This window comes from Hydra vulgaris, chromosome 13 (genome assembly GCF_038396675.1).
Source record: "Hydra vulgaris chromosome 13, alternate assembly HydraT2T_AEP".
NCBI classification, from domain to species: domain Eukaryota; kingdom Metazoa; phylum Cnidaria; class Hydrozoa; order Anthoathecata; family Hydridae; genus Hydra; species Hydra vulgaris.
The window spans coordinates 56,670,529-56,687,635 of record NC_088932.1 but is presented as its reverse complement, the minus strand read 5'-3'; the positions used below and the strand labels follow the sequence as shown (position 1 = coordinate 56,687,635).

The following is a 17,107-nucleotide window of genomic DNA, read 5'->3' as shown; positions in this document are numbered from 1 at the left end:
TTTATAACTTTCTTAGTGGATCATCTCGTAGATGGACAGTTTTGAAAAATCATCTTGGAAAAAAAATCTTTCCAAAACCTTTGAGTGCAACAAGATGGGAAAGCAGGATTGGTCGCTGTGCGACCTTTTCAATACTGTGCTAGAGAAATCTTTGATGCTCTTTTTGAAATCAGCCAGTACATTTCTTATGATCCATCTACATGTCATGAAGCAGAGGTATTAGCTCAAAAGATGAAAAACTTTAAATTTTGTTGCTGTACTGTGATATGGTTCAATATTTCCAAACAAGTAAACTTTGCAAGCAAAGTTATTCAGAATATTGAAATTGACATTTCTGAAGCCAAACAAACTTTGAACAAAATTGTTAACTTCTTAAAGTTATATCGCTCAGATGAAGCTTTTGAAAAAGTTATTTCTGATGCAGAATTAATTGTAGCTGAATTAGATTTGGAGCCATCATTTTCATTTGAAGTTTCTATTAGACCAAGGTTTAAAAAACAGATGCTTTCTTATGAAACTCAAGATGATCCCATTATAAATCCAAAAGATAGATTTAAAATAGAATGTTTTAATTGCATTTTGGATAGTGCTATAAATTCGATTGAAGAAAGATTTAACCAGTTAAATGAATACTGGGATGCTTTTCAACTCCTGTACGATATTACAAATATTAAAAAAGATTTTTCAAAGAAAAGTTTTTTTTAAGAAACAATCATTTCACTCCTTTTTATTGCTTTACGAATTCTGTTAACACAGCCAGTATCAGTTTCATCTGGAGAGCGTAGTTTTTTAAAACTGAAATTAATTAAAGATTTCTTAAAATCTACTATGTCACAAAATCGTTTGACAGGACTTTCTTTAATTTCCATAGAAAGTGATATGGCTAAAAAACTAGATTTTACTGAATTATTGAAGGCTTTTGCATCTGAAAAGAGTAGGAAAGTAAACTTCTTTCACTAAGTCATGTTAAAATATGCCTATTTTGTATGTATTTTGCTTGCTTTTTGTGTTTGTACTGTTTGGATTTAATGTTTTGCAAATATACGATTTTATACGTCACTCATAGTTTTACTTTAAGGTATTTTTTTAATATATTCGTGCTTTTTAGTTAGGGCGGCAAACTGGGGTCTTGCCTCGGGAGGCGAAATACCTTGAGTCAGCACTGTATATATATATGGGTAATGTTGCAGAATAGTGGCGTAAAATCGTTTTATTTTTTCACTTATTGCGCTTTCGTGTTGTTGACTTGCTCAAAGTGGTTTTTAATATAAACAAATGGAATATTTATTGACTTCAGTACATACATCGACTATCTTATAGCCTGCTGCTACAAAGAAGTGCCGCTACATCGACTGAGGGTTTGGCATGGGACAGCAATATTTTTTTTGGTTATTATTTCAGTTAGTATTTTTTCAATGTTTAAAAAGCTTCCACTGACGATAGCGCAACAAGCAAAAAAATAAAACGATTTTATGCCACTATTTTGCAACGTTACCATATAGGGTAAACTGAGGTAATTACAATACTATATATGTATTCAAAAAACAACATGTTCACTAATTTATTTTACCCCCACGTTGGGGTGAAGTGAACTACTTCATCTTTAACTCTTATGTGTTTGTTATTTTTGATAAATTATTTTTTTTATTTCAAATTTTGCCTTGCTGCTTGATCTTACTTTTAAAGCCTTCATTTTCTTTATTGTTTAATCTTTTAAACGTATCTTCTGATGTAAGACACTCACCTCCATAGCGACTTTTTATTTTTTTTTTGTAGGTCGCTTGTTGTATGAACAAACCTTGTGGACACACCCTTTGTGGCCATTAAGTGTTCTTTTACTATTTCTCTTATGGTTTTATTTCCATTAAAATAATCTACATCTGATAATAATAGTTGTTTTATTTTGCTTAATTCTTTGTCTACTGATATTATAGTTTTGTAAGAATTGTATTTGTTTTTTGACTTTGCAATAACAAAAATTTCACAAGTATTGTTTTGATCATTGCCACTGGTGTTCAAAGTGATGTTTGAGAGATGTTGTTCGTCACAATTATTTGTTTTTTGAGAAAAAGGGTGTTTATAGATTTCGGAAGGAGTTAACTTGTCAGATGATATAGTAGATGGATCAAGTTTTTTTAGCAAAGATGGAAAAACAAATTTCCCAACCACCTTCAGCATTGACTCGGTATACCAATTAGTCAGAATTTTACGCTATACATGTTTAACTTGGCGAAAGACACCCACATCAAGTGGCTGTAGCAGATGCGAACAGTGTGTTGGCAAACACAAAACAGTCATATAATTTTCAATTGCTTTTTAAACAGTTTCTCAAGAAATATGACTTATATGACGATCAAAGATAAGCAATTAGCTAAATTAAGTGCAAATGTTTGAAGGGTTACCTACTGAGAATTAGATATGTGATACCAAATTAGGTGCATATGTTTTCTTTCGAGATTCTTTTTTCTTAATGCAGATTCTTGGCATTGTTTTAATATATTATATTTCTGAAATAAATTTCAAGAAAATTTCTAGCGCAAACATTTATTTTAAGAGTAAACAATTTAGTTAAGTAATTACGATATATATATACAACTCTACTAAAAGTATTTGATAAAAAAACATAACAAAAAGACTAGTTCACTTTACCCCATTAGACAGAAAAATGAGGGGTAAAGTGAGCTAAATTAATTTACAAAATAAAAACTTTACTGTTTTATAACATGATAAAAACTACAGTTTTTGTAAAGCGGCATTATATTATCTTCAAAATAATATAGCTGGTATTCGCATTAATAACAATAAATCTTAAATTTCGTAACACCTATCGCAAAGTTTGAAAATGTAAGTTTAAAAAAAATATATATATATATATATATATATATATATATATATATATATATATACATAAATATATATATATATATATATATATATATATATATATATATATATATATATATACATAAATATATATATATATATATATATATATATATATATATATATATATATATATATATATATATATATATATATACATAAATATATATATATACATGATCATAGAAACATAGAGATTTATTTTTAGATAGACATAACTATTTTATAACTAAATTTTCATGGTGTTTTTTACTTTAGAATGGAAAAAAATAGTAAAAATAAAAAAATTCAACGAAATTTGAAAAACAGAGAAGCAAACGCAGAAAACACCGTTTATGGAATGATGAACCGATGATATCAGCAATTAAAGCTGTTAAAAATGGAGTTTCGCAACGAGCAGCATGTAAAGTTTTTGACATTCTATGATGTTCGTTTCAAGTTTGACTTTTTGGACTAACAGAAATGGGAGCCAAACCTGGACATCCAACTATTTTAGACGAAGAAGAAGAAAAGAAATTAATTAATTGCATATAATTGTGCAGCATATAATTTTTGCATATAATTGTGCTTTAGGAATCGGATTTGGTTGATTGCAATTTCCAAAATAATCTGAAAATGTTGCTTTAAAACATAAAAAGCATTTAAGAATGGAACTCCTACATAAAAATAGTTTCGTGGGATCTGCAAAAGGCACAAAAATTTAACTTGACGTCAACCAAAATTTAAAGTTAATTTTTTATGGTTTTAACAAAGCTTTTAAAGTTTTAGATCCAATTGCCCCAAATGGGGCAAACGAGAAGTGGGATTCTTACCTAAGGGCCTAATATGAGAATAATAATTTATATAATTGAATGACTTGATTCTTTAGTAAAAAAGAAAACAATAAAAATAATTTAGCATAAGAACTTTAATGAAATTCTTTCTCATTGATGGCATTTGAATATTTATTATCAAAATTTGGTGCCATAAATCTTTAAGGAAAACTCAACAAATCTTGACGCAAAATAGGCGTTATTGAGCCCAACAAAAATTGTTATAACCAGAAACCAGTTATCCAAATTTAAAAAACGAACTCATTCTGAAAACGCCTTTATTATCCGCGTACTTTGGTTTTAATTATAGCCAGAGATAAAGATAATAGTAAAATCGTGTGCCTAACCAAAGTGGAGGTTTTATTCACCTAGTATTTAAACTAGATATTAACTTCAAAATGAGTTATGTCACCTTGTTCTTTCTGTTTAAACAATTGACGACTAATTATTCAAAAAGTATTTTAAAATGAACTTTTCTAGGCTAAAATAAACTTTTCTTTGGTTAAAGAAAAAGATTAAAGGGTTAGATTAAAAAAAAAGGTTAAAGAATTTTTTTAGGTTGAAGAACTTTTCTTAGGCTAAAACAAACAAACTTTTAAAATGAACTTTTCTAGAAAACATACAAAAAATGTTTTTCAAGTTTTTAATTATAATATTTTAATATTCTCTAAACCAAAAAAAAGATTAACAATATTTCAAAAACATCTAAAAATAACTCTTAAATAATATTTAATATAAAGTGCTTCGCACAAAAAATCATTGATATTTTTGTAAAAAAATAGTGCCCAGTGCCCAAATTCTTTTATTTATGCTTAGTATGATTTTAACCGAGAACGTTTCATTTAACCTCTGCATGGTTTTGTCTTAGAGCGTATAGAAAGCTTTATCGGCCATCCAATCCATGTTTCATTGGTACAGCCCTTTAATACGAAACTGTGTACATATGCAGTGGTATAATGCAGTCATACAGTGTATGATTATGTAATTCAAAAACATGGATTGGAAAGTAGCACTTGATATATTTAATTAAAAATTTATCTTTTTAAGATCATATCTTTATAAAATAATTATTAGAGAGGGGTAGGCAAAATCCATGCTGCTACCTTGGTCGCAGCATTGAGATTTTATCATGTACTTTTTATAAAATACCCTTCAGCACGTGCCTGTTTTAAAGTTAATATTGTTAATTGTTTTATAAAACTTTTATACAAGCTAAAAACTAGATATGTTCAGCTTATATCATTTATTATAAAACTAAATGAGAACTTACATGTTTAACATGTTTTATGTATAACATGTTTCAAAAGAAAGAATTCAATAAAGATAATGAATATATATATATATATATATATATATATATATATATATATATATATATATATATATATATATATATATATTCATATATATATATATATGAATATATATAAGATAAAACGTCAAACAAAATGAAATTAAAACAAAAATATAGGTACAAACATACTTTTTATTAAATTGTGTAATACAATACAAGTTTTATTAATTATATTGAAATTTATTATTATTTAAATTTTATTATATACATTAAAAAAAAAATTTAAAAATGGAAAAATTTGAATATCGAGCATATATTAAAGCCCGTGCTCTACTTGGAGTTTCAGCACAAGCCATATTTGATGAGTTGGTTTTAGTTCATGGTAACCAAGCTCCAAAATATAGTACCTAAACCAAGGTATAATTGAAGCCCTGACATCAATTAATCGTTTAACAATCAACGAAATCATTCACAATGCACTTAAAAAAAGAAAACTAACATCACGTTGGATACCCCACGAGTTAACCGATCAAAATCGCAAGAATAGAGTTGAGGCATGTAAGGGAAATTTAGCCTTTTTCAGAAACGGCCCATGGAGATTATGTGATATTATTACAGGGGATGAGTCGTGGTTTTATTTGAGACAAATTGGACACAAGTCGGCTAATGCTAGTTGGGTCGGTGAAGGTGAAAGTCCAAGAACTATAGTAAGATGCGACAGGTTTCAGCCGAAAAACATGTTCTACATCTTCTTCAAAACAACAGCTGTTGTTCATTTGGGTTATGTTGAAAAGGGAGACACCATTACTAGCAAATATTATATAAAAAATTGTTTGAAACCTCTTATATGCGAAATAAATAAGCAAAGACCTAAAACAGGCACTCAAAATTTCAAATTTCTCCATGATAACGCTCGACCCCATGTGACTGAAACCGTCACAAATTGTCTAAACCAAGCTGGAATTACAATAATTCGCCACCCACCATACTCACCAGACTTAGCTCCATCCAATTATTGGCTATTCGACTTGATAAAGAAAAATCTTGATGACGATACTGACGTCGAAAGTCAAAAAACTCGCATAACGAAGCTACTTCAAAGTATACTCAAAGAAGAGTATAAAAAAACGTTTGACAAATGGCTTGAAATGATGCGACTTTGTATAGATAACGATGGACATTATTTTGAACATTTGATAAAATAGAATTTAAAAAAACTCTTCTTTTTTTTTTAATAGGGGAGTTCTACGAACTTTCCTAACGACCTAAGTACCGTTCCTCTTTTATAACATTCCAAAGCTCATTTACATTCTTTGGCAACCTTTCCTGCTTCTTTGTGTCTAAGCAGTCCCAAACATGTTCGATTATATTCAAATCAGGGCTCTGAAGCGGTCAAGGCATGGTGCACTCCTCCTCTTCCAAATTTGACAAAGAATTTTTAATTAATTTGCATGTATGTTTAGGATTGTAATCCTGTTGTAGGATAAAATAATCCCCGATCAGTTGTCGTCCAGAAGACACAGTATGATTATGTAAAATATTTTTCACCTGTAAGCTTTCTATTATTCTAACAAAATCTCCTACCCGTTTTATTGAAATACACCCCCAAGCTTGAGTATTCCCTCCACCATGTTTGATATTTGATGCTAGATATGGCTCCTTCAATGCCTCTCCCTTTCTTCGCTTAACATACTGACGTCTGTTCGTCCCAAATATTTGAAATTTAGATTCGTCTGTAAACAATACCTTGTCCCATTGATTTTTCTGCAACTCTTTGTGCTCTCTGGTGAAATTTAATCTTTTTTCTTTATTACCTTTGCGTAGTAAAGGTTTTTTAATAGCTACACAGCCTTTTAATCCAGATTTTATTAAAGATCGTCACACGGTAGATGCATGTGCTAAGGTTCCACTAGCTCTTTTAAGATCTTGAACGAGTTCTGCGCTTACTTTCTTGCGATTTCGTAGCGCTGTTATTTTTAAAAACTGTTCATAACGTAGGCTTAACTTCTTGGGACGACTAGGCTTCTTTTTATGCACTACACCACCAGTTTCATTATATATTTTAACTATTTTTTGAACTGAGGCTCGTGAACAGTTTACATATTTGGCAATTTTAACTTGACTATAGCCCTCTTCATGTAAAACAATTATTCAATTTCTGTCATTTATTGATATATTTGCCATTTTAATAGTGCTGAAATTATACTATTAACGAAATCATTAATATATCTATATATATATATATATATATATATATATATATATATATATATATATATATATATATATATATATATATATATATATATATGGTATATATGGTATATATATATATATCTATATAGATATAGATATATACCATTTTCTTTATGCTAATGATATTGTTATGTGCACCATAACCAAAGATTTCCAAAATTGACTTGACTTATGCTCGAGTCATATAATAGTTTGAGATCTTAAAGGCAACTCAATAATTTAGGTTTAAAGACTTTTTAAAAATCAAAATTGTCAATTTTTTTAAAAACGTATACGATATCTCAAGATATATATATATATATTATATATATATATATAATATATATATATATATATATATATATATATATATATATATATATATATATATATATATTATATATATATATATATTTATATATAATAAATATATATATATAATATATATATAATATATATATATATTATATATATATATATAATATATATATATATATATTATATATATATATATATATATAATATATATATATATATATATTATGTATATATATATATTATATATATATATATATGTATATATATATATATATATATATATATATATATATATATATATATATATATATATATATATATATACATTTCAAAGTCTTTAAAAATCTCTAGCTAAAAAGAAAGTTATTAATGTGAGTACCAATATCAAATGTAAAACAATGTGTATTGAAGAGATAAAGTAGCGGTTTATCGAGCATCCTTTTGTAGACTTATTTTTCATGATTTAAATAATACGAACAATATGTAAAAATATATATATATTCGTCTATAAATAAAAAAGCATAACTTATAATTTAACATTTTAACATATTAAAACATTCACTTCATGACCAATTAAGCCGTGAACCTTGGCCATTTAATTGTATATTTTACTGAAGACCGAATCAAACGTGAAAATACTCCATTCTACTCGACACTTAACTTTGAGAGTGGCGCAAACAATTCGCGTTGAAAGATTTTCGGCAAAAAATTAACGCCGTGCAGAAAGGTAATACAAAAGACGGTAATATCTTTTTCTGGCTCATTTTTTTCTACCAATAACTCTATCTATAGTTTTTATACTCATTTCAACTATGTTGTAGCAAATATGTTAGTGTATTAGCAGTTTTATTGAGCAATTCAATTGCTAGATTGACTTTAAATGGTAAATCAAGTGTAAAGTATCCTCCTAATCCATTATTAGTGGGTAGATTACGACGTTGTAAAGAGTTTTCATAATATGGTCCACCAAGTGAAGAAAATAAAAAATCAGTGGTTAAACCTATACCATATATTCTGTTAATATCTGGAGAGGAAGAAAAATTTCCTATGCAAAGTGTATTATCCGCGTATATTTTAATAAATTCTTTATTTGGTACAGTTCCAATAGCACTTGTTCATGTTAATGCTAATCATAGTTTTCTGATAATACCAGGACCACCATTTTGAATAAAAATTGTTGATCCATTAGCACATGTATGTGGTGCAGAGTCTGCGATTTTACTCCCATGCATTTTAATCTTGAATTTGGTATTATTTGTAAACTGCTAGGATTAGGCATTCTATTATCAACATAACTTTTTGTAGCAGCGTCATTTGAGTTTGTAGGTTCTGCTACATTTATCAATTCATAAGAACTCATGTTAATATTACTGCTTGCATTATTTTGTCCATCTCTCCTAATAAACAAGTTAGTAACTTGAGATGTTGTTGAACCATTTGCTACTTGATTTGTAATTTAATTTTTACTGCATCCAAATTTGTCAATAGTAATTTTGATTTTCATATACAATACAAAAAAGAAACTTATTTTTTACCATTGATTATTAATAATGTTCTGAAAATCAAATCCTTCATCTAGTTTTTTTAAAAAATATAGACACAAGTGTCCACAAAATGAGATATTTCCAAACTGAACTCTTTCACTATTATAATAAACAGGTCTTTTTAAATAATTAACATCTTTAACTAGTGGTGGTTGAGCATAAAAGTCAAACGTTTTTTATCTCCATCTTTGTACCAGCAAATCCAAAGCAATTCCTGCGTGCTTGAATCTCCGGTATTTATTATTCCGCATTCTTTTTTTTGTATATTTTAAGGTAATTCACCTCTTACAAATACACCTTTAAAATGGTTTATTTTTAGTTTTTTTGCTGCTTCGATTAACTGAAAATATGTTAATGGCTCATTTGGTAAAATTATTTCTTCAACATTGATAAGTTTATGATAATTGTTATTTTCCATTTTTTAATTATAAATTCTTTCTTTTTTCTTCTTAAATAACTCTTTTGGCCTATTTGACCTCTTTGACTTATGTGACCTCATTGCCTAATTGACCTCTTTGCTATTGATCTCTTTTAGTTTGTAGTGCCCATATGCTAATGTGTAAACCATCTTGTAAAATAACTCTTTCATCGTTTTCTGAGCATAATGCTATTTTGTTGATCTCTTCTGTGCAAATTTTATGTAAATGGGATCTTATTTCATTAAATCTCCTAATATGATGCCTTTTCCTTTATAAACAATCTTTATAATCTTCATGTTTTATATATTTTTTAACATTTTCTTTTTACTCCCTTACATTTTTTGATATCTTTTCCGTGTACTTTGTAAGAATACAACATTGATCTAAGTTATAGAAATTCTTCAGTTTGTTCTCCTGCTGATTCATCTTTAAATACTCTTATTACTTTCTTATTAGCACCAACTTTAAAACATTGTTAATTACTGGGTGCTTTGGGTCTAATTCACTTGTATCAAATTTAGTTTCAACATCATTAGAAATATTTGCATAAAAATCTTCTGTTTTTATTTCGTATGCTAAAGAATCTGTGAATAATAGTTTTGCTCGATCAGAATATGTATTTTTTATGTATTCATAGTGAAATTTATACATTAGTGTTTTACTTAAATTTAATATACACATACCTAAGTAAATTGCTTTGTTATACTTTAATTTTGATTCTTTCATATATATTGCTATTAAGTTTTCATCAAATGTTGTTCTACTTTCATAGTTGAATTGAGATGCTAATTTAATAGCCTTATCTCTGTTTGCAACTAATCTAATATCAACATATGTTTCAATATTCTCCATTGTTTTCCAAAATACTGAATTATTCATGAGTTTAAAAAAGTCTTTTTCAAAGTCATTAGTTGCTTTAGTTCTTTCATTTGTATTTAGTTCAATGTATTCACTTAACCATGCTCTTTTTTCTAACTTTATACCATTATGAAGTTGTGTAATCTTTATACCTAATCTTTCATACTGTTTAAGATTTTCGCGATGAAATATATAACTTTTCTTATTATTCAAGTTCGGTATTAATTTTTCAATATTATTAACAGTTATTCTTACAGGTGCAAGTGGATAATCATTATGATTATCATTTAGATTTTCAGGGTAATATCATTTTCCAGTATACAGGTAATCGATTTCCTGTTTATCAATTCGTTTTTATCCATCCGTTTATATTTATGAGTAGGTTGTGGTTAACTCATTGCCCACATATATACACGTATCTAAATATAAATTTAATTTTTTAACTTAATATAATTTTCCGATATTTTTATATTGGTCTTTTGCTAAATTATTTGATAAACTATCTAAATGAGAAGGCATAAATCTAAAACTGTCTATTAAACAAAGCTCACGTTTGCTTTCAAAACTCTTACCATCTCTAAAAACTCAGGAACTTTAATTTTTCTACAAAAACTAATATACTTTTCTTCATTGTTTTGTATACAACTTAACTCTCCTCCAGATAGTTTCTTTATAAACAGGTAACAATCGCAACCAAATAAATTGTGAAATATAACTGGAAAGTGTTCTGAAATTTTATAATTTAAATGACAAACATTATGAGCAGCACCTCTATATTGCAGTGATCACGTACTTTATCATTTTCAAGATCTTTTCCACAAATGTGACATTCTGTTGCTGCATTAATATCATCTTTGTTTTCGGGAGTATATATCATCTTTTTTGAAAATATAATCATGTTACAAGATTTTTTAATATCTTCTTCTATGCTGTCAACAAATTTTTGTGCAACATCATCTGTTTCATTACTTGCAGTTAATATGACTGGACTGCTTTGGTAAAAATCATCAATACCTTTAATATAATAACAGAATGAACTCGGAATATGTCTCTGGTACTGTTTAGTATAGGAATCATTCGGATTTGGTATACAAGTGTTGATTGGATTGATAAAACTTTTAAAGTCGGTATACACTGCAAATGGAACTCTCAATGATCCATTATGATTAATAAATTGCATTGTTGAATTTAAATTTAGAAGTTCAATACGTACTGAATTATGTGTGTCACAATACAATTTGTATTTAGATAAAGATTCTTCAGTATTAAACCCAAGTAAGCAATTTCTACAATAACTCACTTCATGTTGATGACTAGATGTTTGTGAAGAAAGTAATCTGATTAAACTTTTTCATTAAACAAAAATGGTTAGTTTCACCTTTTGAGATTAGTAGTAAATCTATTAAATGTTTTCAACACACTTAAAACTTAAACTTCTGAATCTTTGTATCCAAATACATAGACACTGATATCTGTACTGTTTTTCTCAAATTGTGTAATTTCACAATAGAGAACAATATAAATCTTTAAATTTTAATTTTCTTTTAGTACTTTAATAGCGCTATTTTTAGCAGCATTTATGAAGGATAAAGCATCGTAACCTTCTATTCCTTTAGCGTTATTTGTTTTGTCACATTTTTAACAGATGATTGTGTTAAATTTAATTCTATTTGTTTTTTAATTTCAAAGTATTTGTGCAACTTCACAACTTTTGATTTTAATGCTTCAATTTTTTCATTAGCTGTTTTTTTACTTGTATCAGAAACAGACGTAATCTAATCTGTAATAGAATTGTATATATTACTTGATTCTTTTTAAGTTGGTAATGTATTAAATTCAATAAAAGGTGAAGAGGTTAAAATTATTGAAGGTAACATATCTTTCAAGATAATGTATATGATTTGTCCAAGTAATGTTTTCGTCAAGGAGTACTCCTAAAATTTTAATGATTGTTCTCTTTTTATAAACTGACTGCCAATATAAAGTTTTGGAAGTTTTAACGGGATTTTATCGCGTTCATGAAAGCGATGGAAAAAAAAATACTTTGTTTTATCTAAATTAATTGATAATTTATTTGCACTAAGCCAACCTAGCCACTAAGATGCACACACCAGCTTATTTTAGTGCCGGTCCCAAGCCCGGATAAATAGGGAGGGTTGCGTCAGGAAGGGCATTCGGTGTAAAAACTGCGCCAAATCAAATGATGCGGATCAACATTGGGAATTTTATACCGGATCGGTCGGGGCCTGGGTTAACAATGACCGCCTCTAGTGCTGTTGCCCAACAGGGCATTAATGGAAATTGGGCTACTGTTGGGACAAGGAAAAAGAGGAGGAGGAAAGGGGGAAAGAGAGCTCTGAAGCTGAAAGAGAGGAGGATGAGCAGGAAGGTGGAGGTTAAATTTGGTACGTTGAATGTGGGCTCTATGACCGGTAAAGGGAGAGAGCTAGCCGATGCAATGGAGAGGAGGAAGGACATACTGTGTGTACAGGAGACCAGGTGGAAGGGAAGCAAGGCCAGGAGCATTGGTGGTGGCTTCAAACTCTTCTACCATGGAGTCGACAGGAAGAGAAAGGGATTAGGGGTAACTCTGAAAGAGGAGTTTAGTAAGAGTGTAGTGGAGGTAAAGAGAATAAGTGACAGAGTGATCTGTGTAAAGTTAGAGATTGATGGGGTGGGGATAAATGTCATCAGTGCTTATGCTCCTCAGGTAGGTTGTGATATTGAGGAGAAAGAAGAATTCTGGAGAGAGTTAGATGAAGTTGTTCTGCAGGTTCCTATAGAAGAGAGAATGATTCTTGGAGCAGATTTTAATGGACATGTTGGTGAAGGGAACAGTGGCGATGAGGAGGTGATGGGTAGGTATGGGGTTAAAGGAATACAGAAGGACAAATGGTGGTAGATTTTGCTAAAAGGATAAAGCTGGCTGTAGTTAACAATTATTTTAAGAAAAAGGAATAGCACAGGGTGACGTATAAGAGTGGGGGAAGAGGCACACAGGTCGACTATATCCTCTGTAGGAGAAGAAACCTGAAAGAGGTTAGTGATTGTAAGGTGGTACTAGGAGAGAGTGTAGCTAAACAGCATAGGATGGTGATATGTATGATGGTCTTGGAAGTGAGGAAGAAGAAGAGAGTTAGAACAGAACCCAAAATCAGGTGGTGGAAGTTAAAGGATAAGAACTGTTGTGTAAAGTTCAGGGATGAGGTGAGACAGACACTGGGTGGTGGTGTTCTGGATACCTGGGATGAGACGTCAAATACGGTGAGGGATGTGGCTAGGAAGATACTTGGTGTGACATCAGGACAGAAGAAGATAGACAAGAAGACGTGGTGATGGAATGAGGAAGTTTAGGAAAGTTTAAGAGGAAAGCGGTTAACTATGAAGAATTGGCATCTCCAGCAAGATGAAGAAAGTAGACAGAAGTACAAGGAGAAGTGTGGCAAGACAAAGAGAGCAGTGGCAAAAGCTAAAGAAAAGGCATATAGTAATCTGTATGAGAAGTTGAACACTAAGGAAGAGGAAAAGGATCTGTTCAGATCTGTCCAGACAGAGAAACCGTGATGGGCAGGATGTGCAGCAGGTTAGGATGATTAAGGATAAAGATGGAAATGTGTTGTCTAGTGAGGAGAGTGTCTTGGGAAGGTGGAAGGAGTATTTTGAAGAACTGATGAATCAAGAGAATGATAGGGAAGGAAGGTTAGAAGAGACATAGGTTGTGAATCAGGAGGTTCCCCAGGTGAGCAAGGAGGAAGTAAGGGCTGCAATTTGGAGAATGAAGTGTGGTAAGGCAGTTGGACCGGACAATATTCCAGTGGAGGCGTGGAAATGTTTGGGAGAGATAGCAGTGGAGTTTTTTGACAGGGTTATTTAACAGAATCTTGGAAGGTCAGAAGATGTCTGAGGAGTGGAGACATAGCATAATGGTGCCAATTTTCAAGAATAAGGGCGACATTCAGAGTTGTAGTAATTACAGGGGAATAAAGTTGATCAGTCACAGCCTGAGGTTTACAGATGCAGTGGTGGAGGATATGAGAGTGGCTGGTGTGTCAGTGGAGGACACTCACGACAGGGCTAGATGGTGGAGTTTGATCCGCTGTGGCAACCCGTAAACGAGAAATGCCGAAAAAAAAAGAAGATTTTCACTAAGCCATTCTGTAAGTTTTATGAGTTCCATGTTAACCGAATTAAACAACATTTTAATATCGTGATCAGCGTGAAACAAATTTGTATCATCCGCAAACAAAATAGTGTTTAGTACCTTACAAGATTTGCTTAAATCATTAATATAAATTAAAATTAAGAGTGGTCCTAAAATTGACTCTTGTGGAACACCTCATTTTAAATTCATGTTATCAGTTTTCCAGCAGCTAAATGAAACGTATTGTTTCCTATTTGACAAATAGCTTAGAAACCATTTAAAATTTGAGAGCTTAATCCCGTAATTGTCTAATTTATTTAATAGAATATAATGATCAACAGTGTCAAACGCTTTGCTAAGATTAATAAATACACCTAGCATATATTTATTTTCATCAAATGCCTGAAAAATATTTTGAACAAGATGAATAATTGCTTAATCTGTGGAGTAGTTTTTTTTAAATCCAAATTGTTTGTTATAAAGAATATTGCTATTTTCTAGAAAAGTAAATGATGCATAATGTATTCTAAAAATTTTGAAAGGCATGATAATATTGAGATTGGTCTGTAATTGGAAATGCTGGTATCATCTCCAGATTTAAAGACTGGTACCATCCTTGCAAGTTTAAGTTTATCAGGAAAGATTCCTTGTTCAAGAGACAAAGAAAAAATATGAATTAGTGGAGATTTTAAATAAAAAACTTATTTTATTATTACATTACTGCAAACATCGTCAACACCCAGACCTTTGTTTGGTTTTAAATTAGAGGCAGCATTTAATAATTCTTTTTCAGTTAATTTATTAGTTTTCATTATGGTATTATTAGCGCTTCGGTATGATTTAAAATCAGGTTATTAAATTTAATTTTTGATGCTAAATTTACGCCTAAATTAACAAATGCATGATTAAACGATTGAGCAATTAAAGATTCATTAACAATTTCGCAGTTATTTATAATCAGTTTTTTCGGAAGACTGTTACAATTTATACTTTTTCTACCAATGTCGTCATTTATTAAACGCCATGTTTTTTGTTAGTATAACTGGTTAGTATAGTACGATTTTTTTGAGGACTTTATAACTGATTCAAAATGTCGTTTGTAGTTTTTATAATTCGACTCATTTTCAAAGGTTCTTTTTTTAATAAATTTTTCATAGAGGCGTTGTTTTTTTTTTGATGATTTTATGATACCCGGTGTTATCCACGGATTTTGAAATATTTTTTTTTAATAAGTTTTATAATTTTTGGAAATGCTTCATTATAGTTGTTTTGAAATATCTGATTGAAACTGTTATAAGCAATATTACCATTTATAGTTTTCAGGACCGGTCTCCAATCTGTGAAAGATAAAAGGCTTTTAAAATGAACAATGGAAGCGTCATTAATTATTCGTTAAGTAATTTTTACTTTTTCGGAAATTTGATTGATTTTTTGTTTTGTTGATATTATAAAAACTGGAAAATGGTCTGAGATGTCTGTTACAAGTATTCCAGTTTTTATTTTTATGTTAGAGAAATCTGTTAGTTATAATTTGTAGGTTTATTAATAGTTGGAATAAAACTATTTTAATATACAATATTGTAAAAACTTCTAACGTTTTTATTTGCGTCATATTCCAGTACGTTCAAATTAAAATCTTCCACAAAGTATGTGCCTTTCCAACAAATGTCTTTGTTTGTAATTAAACTTTTAAATTGTTTAAGAAACATTTTTATATTGCTAGAAAGTGGTGTATATATAAAATTCAGAATTACATTTTTGTGGATTTTATTTATAACCTCAATTGTTAAAGATTCACAATCATTAGTCACCAAACAAAGGTTCATGCGTAATTTGAAAGTTAACGAGTTATGCACAAATACGCACAATCCTCCGCCTGTTCTTTCAGAGCCTCTAACTTGATGGACAACCTTAAATTATCAAGCTGAAAATTAGAGTCCTTCTCTACTTCCTTATCCCGGCACCATGTTTCTGTAAGGCAAACAATAGGAAAATTAAGTTTGGTGCTAAATAAAAATTGTTTTAATTTCTCAAAATTTTTTTGAATACTCCTAATATTCAAATATAGTATTAAAAATTCACCAAGACCTAGGTCATCAGTAAGAGTTGAAATATCTGAATTATAACAAAGGCTATTATTTAACATTATCTCATTATTTCTATGAAAAAATTTCCATTGCATCTGCCTCTGAATAATTGTCTATAATATATTTTTAGTTACTTGAAAAGGTTCAGATTCTATGTTTGTGAAGCGGTTTCTTCAGCCATGATATTTTTGATATAACGTCTATTCTTATTTCTCCAGCACTGTTTAGATTTGTACGAGCCACTGGCTCATATTCATGAAATTCAAACCTTTCATATCCTTCATCCACAGTTAGGATTTCTGTAAAATTTAATACTTCAGAAGGAGCCATTAATTATACAATATACAATATCAAAAAAACATTTTTTGTCAACTAATCATTGTAAAAAAAGAATTACGCAAGTCTATTACTTTAGTCTATAACGCAAGTCTATTAAGTAAGTCTAAGACCGCGTCCTTTTTAAACAAAATCTTTTATTTTTATAGCATTTTTATTTCAGATTTTTTTCTGTTGATT

The 17,107-nt window shown here is 29.7% G+C and overlaps 3 protein-coding genes across 3 annotated transcripts; all 3 read left to right on the top strand.

Annotated features, from left to right (window-relative positions):
- Window positions 1–231: 231 nt before the first annotated feature.
- Window positions 232–705, top strand: LOC136090037 (uncharacterized). The gene has a single exon (XM_065816141.1). The coding sequence runs from the start codon at window positions 232–234 to the stop codon at window positions 703–705; it is 474 nt and encodes a 157-aa protein (XP_065672213.1).
- A 4,572-nt stretch (window positions 706–5,277) lies between these two features.
- LOC136090036 (histone-lysine N-methyltransferase SETMAR-like) lies at window positions 5,278–6,194 on the top strand. Its single transcript, XM_065816140.1, has 2 exons — window positions 5,278–5,371; window positions 5,419–6,194. The coding sequence occupies exons 1-2, from the start codon at window positions 5,278–5,280 to the stop codon at window positions 6,192–6,194; spliced, it is 870 nt and encodes a 289-aa protein (XP_065672212.1).
- A 6,426-nt stretch (window positions 6,195–12,620) lies between these two features.
- On the top strand, window positions 12,621–13,265 carry LOC136090035 (uncharacterized). The gene has a single exon (XM_065816139.1). It carries the CDS (start codon window positions 12,621–12,623, stop codon window positions 13,263–13,265), a length of 645 nt encoding a protein of 214 aa, XP_065672211.1.
- The last annotated feature ends 3,842 nt before the right edge of the window (window positions 13,266–17,107 follow it).